A 20,859-nucleotide genomic window follows, 5' to 3' on the forward strand; every position below is an offset into this window, starting at 1 on the left:
AAGTTTTTGCTCCATTCGGAGAAGGAAACAGGTTTGTTCCTTACAGAAAAAAGCTTCTAGATCCTGTTTGGTTCAGTGGAGAGTCGGGGAGAGATGGACGGGCGCAGCCGCTGCAACCAGGAGTTGGAAATAGCAACTGTGAGGGCTGCTGGTGCTTTCCAACTGGCGACGCCACCAGGGCTTCTCTTTGGTGTCACCCAGGGATTCCTCAGATGTCCACAGAGGCGATCTCACTGAGGGCTGTGATCCGCGTGGCCGGTAGTTCGAAGGCACCAGCAACTCCGCAGGAGAAAGACTGGGCTTTCTCCTCCCATAACGAGTTACAATCTCAGAAACCCACAGGGGGTCGCTATGGTCAGCATTGGCTCGATGGCAGTGAGTTCGGTTGGTCTGGTGAGACACCGTTGTTCAGCACCTGACTACTAACGGAGAGGCTGGGAGTTTAAAGCCCTCTAGAGACCCCTCTGAAGGATCCCCTGCAAAACCTCTGAGCCAGTTCTACTGCACGCATGGGCAGCAGCTGTCCTGTTTCAGTTTATAAACATACGAACATGTACTGAATACTCCATGGCTATTTATGTATATGACCAAATTGTGCAAATGGCTTTTCTCTCTTAACACATCATGTGAGTCTCTCATGTCCTTCAATGACCCTCAGGATCATGGTCATCACCTCTGGAAGCCACAGCACGAACTACTGGAATCTGCCTTGTTTATCGCAGCATACGTATTCCTGCTTCTGAGATCACGGTGTACCCCTGAGCCCCGGGCTACTGTGGTGGCTGTTGATAAATGCCCTTGAATTGGTTCTGGTTCATAGCGACCTTAGACAGGACAGAATGAAACACTGCCCAGTCCTGCACCAGCCTCACACTTAGTACGGCCGTCCATCCAGACCGAGCATGCCGCCCTTTTCCAGGGGCTGCTCTCTTCCCATGAGGAGTACTAGTGGCTTAGTGTGTCACGTGGGGAGACCAGCAGTTTGAATCCTCAGGAGAACGCTTTCTAATCCCATAAAGGGTTACAGTCTGCGAACCCACAGAGACAGTTCTACCCTGTCCTATAGGGTCGCCGTGAGTCGGAACCGACTTGGTGGCAGAGTTTTTGTTGCTGTTGTTGATGGTCACTCCTGATGAAGTGTCCGAGTGCTTGCAACAAAATCTCGCCATCCTCCCCTCTAAAGAGCATTCTGGCTGTACTCCCAAGACAAATGCATTTGTTCTTCGCAGTCCACAGGATTTTTAATATTCTTCGCCAACACTGTAATTCAGGGTATGTGGTTACTGCTTTTGTTCCTGAAGATTTGGGGTATGCCTTAGTCATTGAGGAAGTATGGTTACTTTTTAGTTTAAACTTCCTCTAACACTCTGGGGGAAGCTGTTTTCCCAGGAGCTGAGCCTGTTGGACCCGAGCTGATGGTTCCTTTCAGACTGGCTTACTACCCATTAGCTTCGGCTCTTGCCTAGACTTTGCAAAGCAATTTCCTTTTGACTTGGTATCTTTCAGACTTTTAAGCATGACACCATATGCACTTAAAACCTCGTCCCTCCGATTTCTTTTTTAAGCCTACTTCACAGGCTTAGCTACACAACAATTCCATAGCACTTGCTCTGGGGTCAGGCATGGCCTCGCCCCGTCTGGCTTTCTTGCTTCATCTCTAAAGACCCACTACCATCCAGGCACGCCTGACTTCTGGGGGCCTCTAGGGCTCTCTCCTCTGCCCCACAGGGTTCCCAAGGCTGTAATCTAAGCCAAGTGCCCCATCTTTCTCCTAAGGAACAGCTGATGGATTTGAACCGCTAATGTTTTGGTTAGCCACTGTGCCAGGAGGACTCCCTTCTTTGTGCGAACTGCCCTGTGCTCCCTGCACTGCCTGTTGTCCTGGGCTGTTGTAGGGTAGGGAGCGGATGGGTGAGAGGGGAAAATGTTTACTAGGCTGGGAAGTGCTGGTGCGCAGGAGTGGCTTGGCAGCCGAGTCCCCTCCTTGCGGGTGGCTCTGGGGAGTCAGCCGCTCAAACTTTTCTCTAGGCAGTCGGGACGAGATCAGATCAACGAGCAAGGAGAGTCTGCCTCTCCAGAGCACACACAGCTTCACTTCAGGGACATTCCAAGGGGTGGTGGTGGTGGTGGTGGTGTGTGTTGATGGCAACAGCCCTGAGGAGCAGTGCGGTGTATGGGTATGACTGGCAGTAGTGGGGACATTCCAAGGTGTGTGTGTGCATGTGTGTGCGTGTGTGTTGACGGCAACAGCCCAGAGGAGCAGTGCGGTCTATGGGTGTGACTGGCAGTAGTGGGGACATTCCAAGGTGTGTGTGTGTGCATGTGTGTGCGTGTGTGTTGACGGCAACAGCCCTGAGGAGCAGTGCGGTCTACGGGTGTGACTGGCAGTAGTGGGGACATTCCAAGGTGTGTGTGTGTGCATGTGTGTGCGTGTGTGTTGACGGCAACAGCCCTGAGGAGCAGTGCGGTCTACGGGTGTGACTGGCAGCAGTGGGGACATTCCAAGGTGTGTGTGTGTGTGTGTGTGTGTGTGCGTGTGTGTGCGTGTGTGTTGACGGCAACAGCCCTGAGGAACAGTGCGGTCTACGGGTGTGACTGGCAGCAGTGGGGACATTCCAAGGTGTGTGTGCGTGTATGTGCGTGTGTGTTGACGGCAACAGCCCTGAGGAGCAGAGCGGTCTACAGGTGTGACTGGCAGCAGTGGGGACAGGGGAATGAACATGAGAAATAAAGACTACCTTCAGGCCTGATCCCGGGACCACTCAGCGAGAAAGGCCCAAACAACCAAGGCTGGGCGCTGGAGTTTTCGGGAGGAAAACTGCTGTCAAAGGTACTGAGGAAGCAGTTTGACCAGCAGGGGGCCGGTCAAGTGCAGTTCAGGGTGGAGGGGCCAGATAAAACACAGCTCAACACTCCAGATGAATCCACACTGGAAAAATGATTGACGGTCCAGTCATTCAAGTGTCGTGGCTGTCCTGTATTTCTTATGCTGTTAAATCTGGCAGCCCTACCCAGACGGTCAGAGCAGACTTCCTGGAGGCAAGAGGATTTGGCCAGGACCTTGAAGGACAGGTGGAGAAGATGGAACACTAAGCCTAAGAACTCAGAAAGGGAGAGGCCAGCCTGGCTCCCAGCCAAGAGAAGGAAGAGCTGGCCCAGGAGCAGAGGGTCCAGTGTCTTGGGGCTCAGGCTGAGGAGGCTGGGCTTTGAAGCGGCACAAAGTCACAGTGGGCCTTCGAGCAGGGGAGCAGCAGGGCTGGCGTCAGGCCTTGGGAGGGCCTGTCTGGCATTCTGTGTAGCACAGGACAGGGGGGCTCCGGACCGACTGTTTGGCAGTGAGCTTGCTTGCTTGCTTTTGCGACAAAGAAGGAGAGGCCGAGGCAGAGAGCTGAGTCAAGAGCTCCCACACAGACCCAAGTGGCAAGACTGGAAACTGCTGAGGGACTGAGGCGGCTGGAGGGCGGGCTCAGAGCAGATTCTGTTCACAGGGCCCTGGGCTGCTGCGCCATCAAGGTAACCGAGCCGTTTAGCTGGTGGCTTGCCCTTTCTGTATTTTGGATGAAAGTCATTTCATTTCTAAGACTTAACGCAGTGCAATTAACCTCCTCCGACAACACAAGAGCCACATTGCTCCATGGAACTTTAAGGAGGGCCCAACCCAAAGCTGGAGTTTCCTCATGAGCACTGACTTGACCAGAGTTCTAAGCTCCTTCTCACGCAGAGCCTCGTGGGTCCACACCTCCCTCCACCTGCAGACAGGTCCAGGGACGTGAAGGGGTGCCACATAGTAACAGGCTCTGCACTCAGGGGGTCACCTGCAGCCAGTGTTCTAAGACACGGCCTTGTATTGTGTCTACAGGGCTTGCGACGCACCCTCAGCACTGTCCTTGGATCCCCAGAGTCCCTCTGGGATACCAGAAGGACAGGGCTGACGGTCCCCACTGTGCAGAAGGGACCACCGAACACATGGGGGCCCAGCCAGGTCCAGGGCAGCCGGCAGGTGTGAGGAGAAGCCAGGCCTGTGTGCACCTGCCCCCAGGTCTGTGCTGGCTCTCTGGACAGGCCTTTCTCCTCTGGGAGCCCAGAGGCCCAGCTGACCGCCTCCAACATTTCAGGGTGGATTCACTGGCCTGTTTCATGACAGGCAGCTCGGCCTCCCCAGGGAGAAAACAGATGTGGGCAGAGGCCAGGCCCCACATGGGAATGCACGGGCTTTCTCCATTCTTATGTGCAGGTCATTTCCCCCCCTAAAATTAGCACTTTTAACATCAGAAGCACACGTATTTTTCACCCTTCAGAGAATGACCTGGCTTTAAGAATGGCAAAGTCCAAGAGGGACTGCCCTGGGTGCTGGTGCAGAGAGCAGAGTTTGGTCAGAGAACAAGCAGTCTTGCTTCTCAGGAGCCTCAGGCACAACATGGGAGAAAGATGTAGCCTTTTACTCCCGTGAAGATGCAGTTTTGGAGACCCATGGGGATGTTCCACCATGTCCTACAGGGTCTCTATGCGCCCGCATTTACTTAATGACAGTGAGTGCGGCAGTTAATGTATCTGCTGTCAATTTGAGGCTAGGAGTGAAGGCTTGGAGTTCAGCCTGTCAATCAGATCGCAGCTTGATGACCTATTTGGAGGTGCTAAGGAGATAACTAGCTGGCTGGAGGCAGGACACCCTCACTCCCTGTGAGACATCCCTGTGGAGAAGACACATGGAGAGAGGCTGATGGAGCCAGACCTCTGGAGCCAGAGAAGCCACATGAGGACCCCTGCCAGCACTGAGATGATTACAACGCCACTGGATCCACAAGACTTCCCACCCACTGGCCTGTGATCTTCCTGCATTCAGCACCATTGCATGTGTTTCATGAGTTGGAAAGGACTTTATAGATTAGTATCAGCCATATGGGCGAATATCGGACTTATGGACTTGATCTGGACTGGCCTGGGATGTTTTCTCAATACTCAACCTCTCTTGTATCTAAAGCTCTTTCTTATACACATATGGGTGTCTAGGAATTTGTTTCTCTAGTCTACCCAGACTAACACAGTGAGTTTGTTTTTGGGAAGGCACAAAAGGAGCAGGGACATATAGGTCTGGGGCTGGAACCTCTTCACACAGAGTGGTCTGAACTTTGCCTTTGTTCTTGTGTCTCTCCACCTCCCCAGACAGGAGCACACTCCCCCCACCCCCTCATGCACACACCCCCCTGCACCAGCCATAAGTCACGGCTGCTCTGCACCATGTCTGTTACCAGGACTACAGACAGCACTGCTGGGAAGCACAAAGGACTGGGAAGGAACAAAGGGCTAAACACGTGCTCCTCACATAGCCAGACTCAATCTTTGCTTGAGTTCCAGAAATGCAAAGAAAACGAAACTTTAAAAGGAACAGCAATCTTTAGGCCTCCTATGAAACAAGTCTTTTCCTTTGCCGGTTCTCACAGTCTCCCCTAACGCACAGCCCTGGCCCATTGCCCCGCCAGGTGAGGAGAGTGAGAGGCAGTGCTGGGTGGAGGGACTGCCTGCCTGCTCCTGCTCCCTTGGTGCAGAGAGTGGGCATTTAGAATGACTGAATGTGCCACAAGCCCCCACAGACCTCAGAAGTGAACAGTTTACATCTGGAAGGACACACTTCTCTGGACAGCCAGTTGTCTGAGACCGAAAGCACAAGAAGAATGACTACAAAGTGGAGACCTGGCCGGTAGCAGGTGGAGACAAGTTTCTGAATGTTTCAGGTTCACCGGCCAATCCTTACCTCTGAGAAGGGTGAGGCCAGAGTGATTCCCTGCCCGCCTGCACAGCAACCCCGGCCGGCCGCATAGACCTCACTGTCCCCTCTCAACGCAGAGGCCGCTCGGCTGACGCGCACCCCACCCCCTCCTCGCTGGATCTCTGCCAAGATGCCTGGCTCCGGAGTCCCCGGCCCTGCCTGTCCTACAAAATCTGAAACTGGGTCAAAGACTCCAGGGCACAAGGCTGACCACCCCCACTCGGGTCTCGGTCTGGCTCAAAACAGAGTTCAAGGGAACCAAGGTGGCGCAGGCAGAGTCAGATGAAGATCTATTCCTAAAGCACCCACGCAGAGCCTGGCTGGGCGGAGCCCCCAGAGCTGAGCCCCCTGGGCCTGGGAAGGGGTAACAGTGCAGGCGAGGGTAGGATGAGTGCCTGAGGTGAGGGCAGGACCCCACAGGAATGAATCTAGATGTCCACCCCCACCCCCCCCAGACTAGTGACCTTCGGTCCGTCGGATTTCAGAGTGTAGAAGAAGTTCGGTGAGGCTGGGAGGCTCACTAAGGACCCAATTGTTTATTTTTGCCAAATAATGCCATTAAGACAACTCCCTAAACTCAATATCCACCATCATTTGCTACTACTGTTAGGGAGCTGGAGACAGGGGGTTACAGGCCCCTAGTTGGAAGGGAATCAGGCTAGCATCAGCCACCCATGAAGACACCACCCACTCCCGAACTGGGCATGCTCAAATTCAGGCCCCAAGCCAGGTGGGCGGTGCACCTGCACAGCCCAGGCTCATGACCCCACCCAGGTGAGCTTCATTCAGCCAATGGAGTCAACCAATACCTTTAACCATGCCTCCCCAGCCAGAGGTTTGAAATACCCTGGCTTCGGGAAGGCCGGCCTCTTTTTACCTTGCCCCTAGTCTCTTTTTACCCGGCTCCTGCACCCCCCTCTCTGGCCTCAGTTCCGCACGTGTGGTGTGCAGTTCCACGAGGTGGCTCGTGTCCAGTTGTGAACTTCCACGCCACTACCACGCAGCTTGGCACCCTTCCCTCAAGTAGCATGTCCTTCATAAAAACTCACTTGACACAGAGAGAACAACATGGCTGGCCCCACTATGAGAAATGAAGCCAATCAGTGACTAAGGGCGATATAGGGGACTGCACCGGAGACACAGTGTGGGAATTGCACCTGACCTGATCCCACCACACCGAGGCAAAGCACTGGGGGAGTGCAGCGGAACAGCAGGGGAATGGAGTGGCAAGGTCCCTAGGGAATGCTGAAAGTGGACTTTGGGGCCAGGGCGTGGTGCCCCAACAGACTGGACTGGAAAACGCTCGTAAGGCCAGCAAACGATCCCTGAACTAACTACAAGCTTTTCTCTTGTGAAAAAAAAAACAAACTCACTTGATTACAAACCAGGATTTGGAGTGGATTCTTTGTCATGCGAAGTCAAGAACCGAGGTCTGACCCACTTGAGCAATCTCACACAACCATCATTTCACACCAAACAACCAGGAGAGACACACAGCCCGAATGCAGGGCAGTTCGTTCTCTTCTCAAAGGGCAGCTGCCACATGCTGCTGATAGACTAGTGTCCACCCCTCCTCGCCGCAGCCCAAAGGACACTTCCTCACGCACAGAGAACACAACTGGGTGTCCCAGCGGAGAACCAAAAGAGGATAGCTCAGGCCCATCGGTGGCACCCAAAAGGCAGACTGTGTTTTGCTCACAGATTCGAAAATAAAAAGGGAGGTGAGGCTAATGAAGGAGGCAGGCTGGTGTCCACTCAGAGCCCACCAAGGTACTGATTGGACTGAGCAGAAGCAGGCCAGGGCCCCGCTTCCCTGCATGCCCCCAGAGGTCAGCAGCCGCCCCTGAAATGAGGAGACCAAAGAACAATACCTAGAATGCCTGACTCCCTGAGAACCTGCCTGCCAGAGCTGATCAACCACATCCTGGGCCATAAACCTTGCTGCTGCAGCGTGGACCCCACCCTCCCCATTTTCCTTTAGAAACCCCAGACCCCGGGCAAAGCCCGAGACTCCCCTGGGCTACTTGCGAAACCATGGGGCCTCGCCCAGGAGTTCCCCTCTAATAAAGCTATTTCCGTTTCTCTTTGTCCTTTCAGTTATCTTTGCCCGTCTCCCTGTGCCTCGGTTTACCTTTCAGTGATCCCGTGCCTCAATTTACCTCTCAGGTACAAGCCTACTGGTGCAACAAGGTCGAGCTCACACTCCTCAGGGCGTGCCGAGCACATGGAGGGAACTGTGTCCCTCTAATAGACATGTCGAAGTGCTAGCCCCCAGTACCTGGGGTGTAATCTTAGTTGGAAAGAGGGTCTTTGTAGATGTCAATTAGTTACGTGTAATTGGGGGGCGGGGGGCTAATCCAACATGACTGGTGCCCTTCTAAGAGGACACTGGGAGAACCCCACTTGACAACAGAGTCAGAGACTGGCGCGCTGTGACCACAAGCCAAGGCTTTCATGGAACCCCCAGGAACCAGGAGAGAGGCACAGCACGGGCTCTCCACTCCGAGCCTCTGGCTGGCCATGACCTTGGTTTAGGATGCTGAACCTCCAGGACTGTGAGATAAGAAATTCCTGTGGTTTAAAGTCAGGCAGTCGATAGTACCTTCTTACAGCAGCCTTTGGGAACTAACGGGGAAAGACGTTTCCATAGGCAAATCGATGCGGGAGGCATTGAGATGTGTTTTGTTTCGTTCCCTCATTTCTTTCTGCAGGACTGGAATGTGCATGGGCGTCTTCAAGCCCAGACACCATGGCGTGTTTTCTCCTGGCCAGAAATGACCTTGGAAAAGTGTGGGTCGCGAGCTAGCGCAGACCCGCGGGCCTGCACGTAGATGCAGTCTCCGGCCTGCAGGGCCGCCGCTGGGGCTGGCGGTGGGCGCAGCAAGCACAGGGGCAAGCGGGGACACCATGCACGCGCATGCACGCGCCCGCGCGACAGCGGCCACCTACCTCGAGGTCCGAGTTGATGGAGGAGACCTCGGAGGAGCTGCTGGAGGACACTCGGGCCCGGATGACCTGGACCGGCGGGTAGGACGGGGGCTCCCGCAGGGAGCCGTCTCCGGCACTCATCTGTCCGTCGCCAGGCAGCCGGGTGACACTGCAGCCAGCCTGCAATGCGCGCAAAGGGCAGAGACGGACAGTGGACTCATCCCTGATTTGGGAGGGTCACATATTTACAAAGTCTACCCCCGTCCGCCTCGCAGGGGCAGCCGCAATCCCCGTTTACTGTGCGGCCTTCTGCACAGTCCCCACGTCCACCCAGTACTGCCACAACCTCACAGAAACGTGCTCAACAAAAACGTCACCCGGTGACGCCGTCGCTTGTCAACATGGCCTCGCTTGCGGTCTGTTCACCTCTGAAGGCCTGTGTTTGAATTTCTCTAACCCTTCTGGGCCCTTCCATCCGCACCACATCAAACTGGCAGTTTGGGCGTCCTCCAGGGACCCACATTGTGTTCTTTGATCTTGAGGGGAAGCACCAGTCTGAGGAGGCAGGAACAGGCTGGAGGGTGGATGGGTGAGGTTTCCCAATGACAATTTCCTAGGAAAACCCTGCTATCCGCAAAGAACGAGCAGCGCATTGCCGCCAAGGGGAACACTTTGCTGGCCTTTCCTAGCTGGCGCATGTCTCCTTTGTCTTGTGTGTGACCATCCTGTGTACTCTTAGGGCTCCCAAAACACAGTCTCCATAACCTTTGGTGCTGACCTGGGTGGGAATTAAACTGTCTGAACCTTTCTTTCTGGAAGACACACCCTGATGAGACTAAGCAAGTGTACGATGGAGAGAATTGCGGGCAGCCGCCCTCTGAGCTGAGACATGGGGACCACGCTTGTTTGGAATAAACCTATGCATGTAAGGAATGCAGCCTGGTAGCAGGATTTTTCGATTTACCCTTGATTAACTTACTCTAGAACACACAGATTAATTTACTCTAGAACACACAGATTAATTTACTCTAGAACACACAGATTAATTTACTCTAGAACACACACATGCACACACACAGTTGCCAGTGAACTGACTTTCATGCCTGGTGATCCCAGAACAGTGCTCCGTAGGGTTTTCTATGCCTGGTTTCAATATAGAACCACCAGGCCTTTATTCTGAAGTACCTCTGGTGGACTCCACTCCCCCAACCTTTTAGCTCACAATCCAGAGCATTAATTGTTTGCAGCACCCACTGAACTCTCTAACTCTCTCTCTCTTTCTCTCTCTCTGACTGCATTCGCCCTCTGGCGGCCACAGAGGTCAAGTACAATTATTTACAAAAAAACCCAAAATCCTTCAAGCTGGTGTCTGGGCCAAGAGCACGAAAGAGGAACGCCGGAGGGTGTCTTCATGGAGTCTGTCTCCCAGCAGGAATCGCTCAGGACCCAGGGATTGGATGCACAAACTTAATGAATCTCTGCCTTCTTATTTTCTCAGAAATTTCACAATCTGAAAACGCTTGGTGCAAAGTTTTGGTTAGCTGCTGCATAGAGGGCTTCTCGCCACCACCACTCACCTCCCTGCCTTCTCTCCAGAGGACGAAGGGGTTATAATGACTGAAACACAAAACAAACCCCCATCGCACCCAGAGTACGAGTGTGCGCAGAGGGTATTCATGCCAGGTGACCTCCATGACATTTTCGAGTGAGTATGAACCACCAACCTGTCAGCTGGTAGTAAAGGTCTCAACCATTTCTATCCCCCTAGGACCCTTTATTGGCTGAGTGAGCTTTTAATTTGAAAGGCAAGCTCTGGGTCTTTGAGCTTCACACACACACAGCCATTTGCACTTAATCTCCAAGGACCAACAAACAATAAAACCTCTCTCTCCAGCCCAAGTCCCCTGAGCACCTCTGGGTCCTCTGGGCAGGGGTGGCTTCGGCTGCCAACTCTGTGTTCAATGCACATTCTCCCTGAGAGCCTGGGTCGCAGCAGCTGCAAGGCCCGAAGAGTAAACATGGGAGGAAACGAAGCCCTTTGGCATACTGGTTCCACATTGGGCTGCAAAGTCGGCCCTTTGAAGATGCTAGTTGGAGGATGTTAAGTCAACTAGACACTCCTGGCGAGGGGTGGGGTCAAGAGGAGGCTGTCTACTCCCACTAATAGTGTCCTCTGGGGAATCTACCTCGGCATTTCTCCTCTGTCCCGTAGGATCACTATGAGCCAGGCTTGTGACTGGGTGGAAGTGAGTGGTTTTCCGGTTTGGATCCAAAGAGGAGACAGAAAACAAAAAAAGGAAAAGATAAGTGCCTTGAGAATGGAAATTCCAGAACATTTCGTGGTGCTCCTGTGGAACTTGTACAGGGATCAGGGGCAGCTGTGCGAACAGAACAAGAGAATACTGCATGGGTTAGAGTCAGGAAGGTGTGCGGCAGGGTTGTATCCTCTCTTTATACTGTTCCATCCGTATGCTGAGTACACCATTGAAGAAACTGGATTACATGATGAAGACTGAGCTGTTGGGATTAGGGAAAGACTTACTAGAAACCTGTAGCATGCAGATGATGCAACTTCACTTGCTTAAAGTGGGGAGACTTGAAGCACTTGCTGATGCAGATCAAGGATTGCAGCCTTCAGTGTGGATTACCACTCACTGTCAAGAAGACCAAAATCCTCACAACTGCACCGATGGGTAATATGATCATTGAAGAAAAGACTGAAGTTGCCAAAGATGTTGTCTTACTCAGATCCATGAAGAATGCACCAGGAAACAGTAGTCCAAAGATCAAGCAAGCCGTCGTATGGGGTAATTCTGCTGCAGGACACCTCTCTAATGTGTTGAGAAGCAGGGACATTACTTTGAGGACTGAGGGGAGCCTGACCCAAGCGATGGTATTTTCGATTGCCTCATATGCATGTGATAGTTGGACATTGACTCCGGAAGATCAAAAAAGGATCGATGCATTTGATCTATGTGGTATTGGGAGAAGAATACTCTAAGTGGCACGGACTGCCAAAAAACCAAGTAGAAGCAGAATGCTCCTTAAGAGCAAGAATGGTGAGGCTGCACCTCATGTACTTTGGACCTGGTGTCAGGAGAGCGCGGTCCCTGGAGTAGGACATCGTACTTGGTAAAGTGGAGGGGCAGCGAAAACGAGGAGATGGATGGACAGTGGCTGCAACAATGGGCTCAAAATGAGACTAGTTGTGAGGACGGTGCAGGGCCAGGCAGGGCTTCATTCTGTTACACAAAGGGTCGCTATGAGTTGGAACCAACTTGCTAACCCTTCACAACAACAACAATCTCTGACTGATGCAAATAGCTAAAGGCCCTGACAAAGGTTAGGGGGGTAGAGTTTACCCTAAGTGCCTTGGAGGAAAGGCCTGGCAATCTACTTCCCAAAACAAACCAACCAGCCATTTAAAACTCTAGGACACATCAATCTACCCTGGCACACACGGGGTGGCCATGAGTTAGAATTAACCGATGGCAAGTGGCAACATTACAGAGGGGTGGAGGCTACTTCTGACTGAGCAGGAGAGGAGGGGCCTTCTGAAACGGTCACATATAAACTGAAATCCAGAAGACAAGAAAGAGGCAGCTGTGTAAGCAGGAGGGAGTGCCTGCAGGGCAGAGGAATGGAGAGGAATCTTGTGCAGTTAGAGGGGAGAGAAGAGGCACACGGGACTTGGAAGTCTCGGCAGAGGTTAGATTTTGGAATCCAGAGGAGTGATGACAAACAAGGGGACACAAGATGTAGAAGCTCCTCCCGGCTCCTGGGTGTGGAGGGATGGGGTGGGAGTTGGATGATGACAAGTCAACTAGACTAGACCCTCCTGAAGAGGGGTGGAGTCAAACCTGCCAAGTTCGTCAAGTGGTAGGTAGCCTGATGACATCTCATTGGGCATGTGACCTTTTGTACCAGAGTGAAGGACTGGGAGCTTCCCTCTGTCCCTCCGCCTTCCTGCCGGCTAGAACTCTGCCTTGGACTCTGAGAGCTGTCAGCAGGGTTCCAGGTTTCCACCAAAATCGGATGCACATGACTGTGCCACCGGCCCGGGATCCTCCTGTTTCCCGGTTCGCCAATCTGCGACTCTGATCTGTGGCTATAGGAGTCTAAAGAGGGACTTTTGGACTACCCTCAGACTTATGGGCTTCTCGGTAGAAAGCTCTTTCTTATACATAGATGAGTATCACTGGATTTGTTTCTCTAGACCAGGGGTGTCAAACTCAATTAAAATGTGGGCATTTGGTGTGACAGGAAAGACTCACGCAAGCCACATCACATTTACAAATTTTGTTAAATTTATATTTTAAAGTGAGGATTCAGGAATATGGATAGGATAATTAAAACACTATATAATTTCTTTTAGTCAAACATTTATTTAATGTATTTATAAAACTAAAATTATTCTTTTTTACCCCAAACTTGCCAGCGCTTTCCTCCTACTAGTTTTCACTTACCTCTTATGTTGTGACTGGAAAATATAGCAAAGTAACTAATAAAAAACACAAAATGTTGGACAGCTGACAAACTTGATGCACAATCGTAATGACTTCCCTTTAAAAATGTTAGCTAGCGCTGCCGCTAGGTGTAAGTCATAACAGTACAACCCAGAGTGCTCGTCTTAACCTTTTCGCTATTGAGTTTACATGACGTGACACTGAGAGTGACAGGCATATCGCTGAACTGAGTCAGCGCGTTTATGCACGTCCACAGGCCCCCCAGGAATGGCACTGGGCCACGTGTATACTCGTCTTCAGTAGTTAAAGGGTTAACGAGGGAATTGTGTGTACGGTATTGCCTCGATCTCCCCTAAGCGCTATTTTCTTCATAACAATTTTTTTCTGTTTTCATTTTATTTCAGAGCATCTCAGACCACAAAAAATTACCTCGGGGGCCACAGGTGAGCCTTGGGTCGCTAATTTGACACCCCTGGTCTAGACAACCCGTCCGAACACAGATGGGGTAGCCAGGTGTAGCCGTGGAGAGCAAGATGCATATGGAAGCTGGTGGGATGGAGACATGTGCATTACACAGGTAGTACGTTCCCACACATGCACATGGAGGGGCACTCGGGAGGGGGAGCCCCTGGGAGGCGCACACGGAGGCATGCTGGAGATCAAGGCCACCCCCAGGAAGAAAGGCTGGGCGATCTACTTCAACCACTGCAAAGGCAGGAAGGGCTCTAAAAGCAATGAGATCAGGCAGCTAGCACGCCTGGGATGCCCAGCCGTGTGAGATCAGGAGGGTAGCATTGGCCCAGCGTCAAGGTCAGGAAGCAGGGGGATTAGTAAAGAAGGAGGGATAGAAATGGGAGACACAGGCAGGAAGTGGGGCGGGTTAAGTTACATTGCGGGGATGATAATCGTGACATGAAACCAAAGGGGGGGGTGTTGCGTGGAAAATGGACTTGCCCAATAAACCTCCACCTGCTTGACTGTGACAAGCTCAAACCAAATCAAACCAAACCTGGTGCACCACTCCACTCTGACACAAAGGGTCACCAGGGGTCGGAGTCCACCAGCAGGAGCTTTGGTCTGCACCACTGAGTGGTCTTTGTCTTTCACTGCCCTGAAGTGCACAGCGGGGAGTCAGTTTGGCCAGGGAAGTGTGAGAGGGAGAGGAGGGCAGAGGGGAAGAGGGAGCCATAGCCCTGGGAAATCAGCCAGGAGTTGGTATTTAAAGCTCTGGGTGGGGCTGCGGTCTCCTGGCAAGATCTCCTGGGGCCCGGAGGGAGGCACTCCAGCGTTAAAATCAAGCTGAAGAAGCAAACGCAGCAGAACCATGAGGGTGGCAGAGACCAGGAGAGTAGGGGGGCCACACAAACCCCAACACACAAGTGACTGGCTGACCAGAATCCCAGTCAGAACAGAAATGACTACAGAATTTAGCACCTTGAAGGTCATGGGTGATTTTGACCAGAATCGGCTGGGTGACTGGTGAGGATGACCAGGAGCATTGACACCTCCTTTCCTGTTCTCTCCAATCTTCTCCTGCCCATCCAGGGGCACAGGCCATGCCCCTGGGGCGCTCCCTGAAGCACTGCCCAGCCTCACCCCCTCCGAGGCCTCTCCCTCCCAACTTTCTCTCAGCTCCTTCTCTGCATGCCCATGGGCTGCAGCTGGGTGCAGGCCTCACCACCGGGGCAGACCCTGGTCGACCCGCCTGCTTCTTGTCTGTCTCTACCCCTCCGTTCCACTTCCTCATCTCCTCAGTAGCCCAGTTCAATGTGCACCTTGCACAACTGATCAAGTCTCTGGTACTTTCCGGGCACCCCTCACCTCCAGGGTCATAGGAGTCAGGCTGCGCACTGTCCGGTCCCTCCTTGCTGGCCCCATCTTCCCTGTGTGTCCCTCTGATGACCTTGGACAGCTGCTTCTGGCCTCACCCTGCCACACCCCTCAGCTGAAGTGCCCCTCCTCCAGGGAGTCTGTCAGAATTACTTCCCAGCCTCCGGGCCACCAGGCCATGGCTCAGAGCTGCTCACCTGCTGCACAGGTTCAATGGTCAGCTCCATGTAGCGGCTGATGGCTCCCATTGTCCGGAGGGGCTTGCAGTTTGGGAGTGTGGTGAGAGGCATCCAGTCTGGATTCTTTTAAGTGGGAGACAAAAGGGGGCATTTGTAAAGAGCAAGCAGTTTCAAACCACCAGGTAGCATTGTCTGCGGAAGAACCCCGGGGCCTTCTGTCCACTCTTACTTGGTGGCGCTGCACATTCTGCCTTGCTTACAGCCCGTCTCCCCTCTCCCTTTGGGCTGTGACTAGGAGACCTCAGGGAGGTCGTGAAAGGCCAGTAGTGCCCACACTTGGCTGCACAGGGGGACCACCTGGGAAGCTTAAGAAAACACTGCTGTCTAGCTCCCGCCCACTGACATTGTGGCCTGGGCGCTGGAGGGTTCAAGAGTGCCAGGTGATTCCAGGTGCCAAGGGAAGGCTGCCTTGAAGCAGTGGTTCTCAGCACCCCGTGGGCCTGTGAACAGAGCACTGGGGCCCACGGTCGGTCTCTGGCGGGGCCCTGTCATCTGCATTCTTTAGAAGTTCCCCGTTTATGTGGCTTTGGGACCACACGGTGGGACCCACTTCTAGACAGCATCACTGAAGGAATCCGAAGTCATTTTCCTTGTGATAGATCCCAAACTCTCCTCCTCAGCAGTGGGCCTGCTTCTTGGGTCATGGGCCTCCTCTCCATACTGCACTAGGGACGATCTATGGGTGACAGCAGCCTGGGGAACAGGTGCACATCACACCAACATACATCTTAGGAAAAGAGAGGCCCCTTGCTGGAGTCCTTGAAGATGTCTCCCGTTGCGAGGGACTTTCTCGGTTACATCCCAGCGATGTGTCACAGTCATGGGATGAATCAATACAAGGAGACGGGCCTGATACCTGGGGCCTGACCTCACTGGTGGCCCTGCATTGTTGGGGTTGGCGCTTTTAGCCACAGAGGTGCAGAGCAATGCCGAAACTAAAACCGGAGGAAATAACTAACAGAGCCACAGCGAAGCCATGACACTGCAGAGGCCAAGGGTCTCCGGGACGTGAGGGGGCTTTCCCTAGGGGAGCACACAGCGAGTCGCAGGGTGATGCACCAAACAGCTCACCGCCGGCGGTACCTGGAGGACGGTGCTAGGTGGTGGCAAGGATTCTCACAAGAGTCCTTTTTCGTATGAAGCACAAGGTTGAAGGGAAAAAAAAGCCCCATGTGATTCCTAAATTAGTATAATATTTTGTCATTTGTATTCATAATTTGCATAGTATATAATTATATACCATATAATTATAGACAAGCCTAATTATATAGTATGTCGTTATCACTGTGGTTTTTAATGAAGCCCAAGGTTAGAAAGGGTGCATGATCCCGCAATTAGATGATTAATTTATGTCTTATACAAGTGAACTAAGGACTAGCAGGAAGCGGCCGTGGACCAGGTAACTGCAATCGCTGGACAGCACCCGACTCCTGGCATCCCCGTGGGCCGCGCATGGGAACTGTGTCTCAGAGACTGTCCAAGGGCGGCCTTTCCAGAAGCACCTTCCCGGCTTTCTCCAGAGGCACCCGTGTGGCACAAACCTCCAGCCTTTGGATGCGCAGCCGAGCAGTGCACGGTTTGCCCCACCCATGGCTCCACTGTCATCACTCCTAGTACGTTTAGGAAGTGAGGAGAAAGGGTGTATTTTTAAATCTGGTTATTGGGAAAATGGAGGATCTCATTGTATATTGGTATATTTAGCACCATCTGCGCGTTGGGCATAAGCAGTCGTTTTTCAAGTGGGGAGGGCATCTCTGGATTCCCGGACCTCCCCCCACTGCCAACCCTCCCCCCTGGGCACCTCCTGGGTCCCTTCGTCATCCCTCTCTGCACAGGGCAAAAGGGCTTGCGTGTCGCCGCTCTCGCTGGCTTCTGCGGCAAGTCCCAGGACCCGCCTCATCCGGCTCTTCATCACACAGGAGAGGAAAATGATCTGCGAGGGTGGGCGTTAAGGTCCCGGGGAACAGAGCAGCCACCCAGCCCCGCCCTCACCTCGCCCTGCCCACCCAGCCCCTCCCTCACCTCGCCCCGCCCACCCCTTCAGGGAAGCCTGTAGTCCAGCCGGCAGCTGGCTGTGATCAGCCCACCTTACGCCCGCTGCACAGCCCCAAGCTCCCGTGCCAGCAGGGCCAGGTCCACTCCATGCTCTTGTCCCTAACAAGGGCTCTGCACCCGGCACTCAGCAAGCCCGTGCTGCCCCCCACAAGCAATTGGTAAATCCTGGTTAAATTAAAAACATTTTTGAAAAACATCTTCCTGGAGGGTCTGGCTTGTAGTCCCCTGAATCACACCTGCCCCAACCGCACACTCATCATCTCCAATTCCCACCCACCCACTGTCTGAATTGAGCTTGTCCTTGGAACGCTCAGCCCAAGGTCACCAGGTGTCAGTATCTCAGGGAACCGGAAGACAGTCTCTGAGGGGCAGCATTTGGCAGCGTTCATCTCAGCTCCCCCTGAGCAGACACCATTCCGAGAGGGCAGATGGAATCCCTACCCCCACGAGCAGGGCAGGGCAGCCCACAAGGCCCTTCCCCGGCCTGAGAGAAGCGGGGACAGAGAGAGGAGACAAGGCTCACCAGACCGCTGGGCCGGCCCAGGAGGAGCCTCCCTGGCCAGCAGAACTGAGGCCCTGGGCTAGGAATCCTTCCATGCATCTTCGCTAGCCCAGAGACCATCTGCCCGGAGATCATGTCTCCTTTCTATCATTTTTAAAAAGATGAAACATAAGGTGCCTGTAACTGCCCTACTCTAGGCTTCAGGGTTGCAGTAGGAAGGGGTGAGGCCCTGCAGGGCAGGAGGGGAGGGAGGCAGAGGCAGGTGAACCCCGTAGCCAGGGGATACAGCCAGGTCCAGCGCAGCACGGCCCAGGGAGGTCAGGAACCAGGGCGTGGCCCGCAGCAGGTACTCAGGCTGCCGGTCATGGGCCACAATGGCTGAGGCGTAGAGGAGGCCGGCCAGGGCGGACAGGAGCCGCATCCACAGGTGGAGGGCGGGCAACGTCTTCCCCTGGCACTGGGCACAGAGAAGAGAGCACTCACACAAAGAACACACCACCCATGTACCCTCCATGCAGATTCTGAGGCTTTCTTACCCTTATATATATGCATAAATATGTAATTCTAGAACATCCTATGTAATTCTAGAACCTATAGGAAGACCTCAAGCGAGATGGACTGACACGGTGGCTGCAGCAACAGGCTCAAACAACAATTGTGAGGATGGCCCAGGGCTGGGCGGAGTCTCATTGTCTAGGGTCACTAGGGATTGGAACCGGCTCGATGACACCCAATAGCAGATTCCCGGGTGATGTAGACAATGTCCCCTAGTCTATCTACTAACTGTAAAGGTTGGCACTTTGAGCCAATCCAGTGATCTGCTTCTGGAAAACTCCCAGCCAAGAAAACTCTATGGAGCAGTTCTAACCCCATTACATGGGACATAGGGGTCACAGTGAGTTGGAATTGACTTGGTGGCAGCTTAAAAAATATATGCATCATGTACATCCATGTGTATGTGTGATAGACATGCATGGAATATGTAACGCATCTAAAGTACTGTATGTGTAAATTATACACATACATTACATATAATTCTGTTTATTCATGAGAAATAGCACCATCCATCTATCAGTTTGTGTGAGGCTGTGATGCTGGATGCTGTATTTCAAATGCCAGCAGGGTCTTATACAGACTAATGGGCGCCCTGGTGACATAGTGGGATATACAGGCCTTGGGTAATAAATAGAAAACTTTTGATGGAAAAAGCATGTTTCCATTAATATTTCCCCATTTTTATTTTAACTCTCAAAAGTAATTCCCTGGAAAGTTGCCTTCCCCTCTCTGTTTCTCCTAGCTTTGTTTCCAAGCCTCCCTGTTTCTGGCCCACGGCCCATTGAAGGAAGCCTGGTTATGAAGACAGCACAGGCAGAAGCTGATCGGTGGAGCTCGGGGAGCCGGCGGGGAGGAGCCTGGCCTGTGGACCCAGAGGCCCTTCCCACACCTCCTGGTCAGCGCTGGCCAAGGGGTCTTAGAGAGTTATAGCTAAATGTTCCCCGGGTGGTGGGCGGTCTCCCAGCTTAACCACCCAGACTACCATTTAGCACAGGGGACACCAACAGACAGACGGTGGGTGGACTTGCAGAGCTGCAACTGGGGCCGCCTGCCTCCTGGTTTTGTTCTGCCTAAGTGTTCCTAGCAATCCCAAGCAAGGACCCCACTTCCACTCACGGTGAGCGCGGCCCCAGCACCACTGCCCGCTCTAAACTCAACTTCTTTCTAGGGACTATTTGCAGTGTCAGGTGCAGTGTGTGCTTGGAATCAGCTTGAAGAATGGACTGGGAGATAGGGCAGGTTTTCTGCAGCACAGGCAGGGCAGGACACTTCAGGAGGTCGGGCCCAGCCTGGCAGGGCTCGGGGCTGCAAGCCCTCACTCAGCAGGGTGGGCCTTAGTCAGCTTCAGCAGGGTTATGGTTCCTGGTCTTGGTACAACGTTCCACTGAGGGGGGCGTTTCAGAGCCCCCATCCTGCTCTAAGTCGTCTCAGTCCTGGAGAACAGGAGGCTCTCCACCACTGCCACCCAGGTGCACTTTTCCCAGCATCCACCGTGGGCAAATCAGAAGCTGCCTCTGGGAGAGGCCCGTGCTGCCTCAGCCAGAACACCCCGAACCCTGACTCTGGGCCATTCTGCATGGGAGCAGACATCTAGGACTGGCAGCACCTCAAAGAATGAACAAGGAAGCAAACTTACTCTAGCATCCTGTTGTGAGGCTTGAATACCATTAGGAACGGGGAGCTCACTACCTCAGGAGACTGCTGTCAGGAATAACTGTTCTCCGTATGCCAGCCACCATCCTTCCCAGGAACCTCCTCCTTTCAATAACCGCGTGCCCCACCCCCACTCTCTGGGGTCTGTTCTCTGAGACCACAGAGAACGTTGTTCCTTCTGCCCCGTGACAGCCTGCTGATCCCTGCCCACACTAGCTGCCTTCTTCCTGGGCCGAGTGAAGTCCCTCATTAGGAAGTACTTCCTGGCCCAAAGCAAGGCCAGGTCCCAGGTGTGGACTTGGGAGAGAGTGGAGGGGCTTTCCAATGCCCCGAGGCCACCCTGGGTCCTTCCTGGAGACCAACCCCAGTGGCCTGAGAACCGTAATACCAACTTTCCCTGGTGAGGTGCCAGGCCTCATGAGTCTTCCACTCGAATCCTCTCCTCATGTGATCCCTTGAGCATGTGATTTTTTTTACTAAGTGACTACTTTGTTATACTTCACATGACGCCACATGCAGTCGGGTGCAGACATTTACTGCAGTACCTCCCTGTTTCTCAAGTACTCTCCTGCCATGCTGTTGGCTTCCCTCTTGCGCTAGCTTCTGCCCACAGGGCCTTCTCCTCGCCTCGGTTTCCTTGAGAGCCCCCCAGCCCCCACCCCCATAAGTGCAGTGTAACCAGCGTCCTCGCTCATCCGAGAAGCATAGGAGCTTCCTCTCCCTCTCCTAAGGCTCCAAGCCTTTGCTGTGCCTTCTTTGCTGGCCTCCTGGTCCCCAGAAAGGAAACGCTGCCCATTCCTCTGCCACGACTGCCTGTGGTTGGACGTTTAGGATCCCTGAGCTTTTCATTGGTGGATATTTGGA

General features: G+C 53.3%; 1 protein-coding gene across 1 annotated transcript in view; it reads right to left on the minus strand.

Moving 5' to 3' along the window:
* The window catches only part of TMEM44 (transmembrane protein 44), a 35,558-nt gene that overhangs the window by 7,391 nt on the left and 7,308 nt on the right, over positions 1-20,859 (minus strand). The window contains exons 6-9 of the mRNA XM_075556230.1: positions 18,074-18,244; positions 17,032-17,163; positions 15,189-15,293; positions 8,717-8,875 (exon numbers count right to left, since the gene is read on the minus strand). Coding sequence (XP_075412345.1) covers positions 8,717-8,875; positions 15,189-15,293; positions 17,032-17,163; positions 18,074-18,244 — 567 coding nt within the window. The remainder of the gene's footprint in view (positions 1-8,716; positions 8,876-15,188; positions 15,294-17,031; positions 17,164-18,073; positions 18,245-20,859) is intronic.

The sequence above is a fragment of the Tenrec ecaudatus genome, chromosome 8, assembly GCF_050624435.1.
Source record: "Tenrec ecaudatus isolate mTenEca1 chromosome 8, mTenEca1.hap1, whole genome shotgun sequence".
Taxonomy (NCBI): domain Eukaryota; kingdom Metazoa; phylum Chordata; class Mammalia; order Afrosoricida; family Tenrecidae; genus Tenrec; species Tenrec ecaudatus.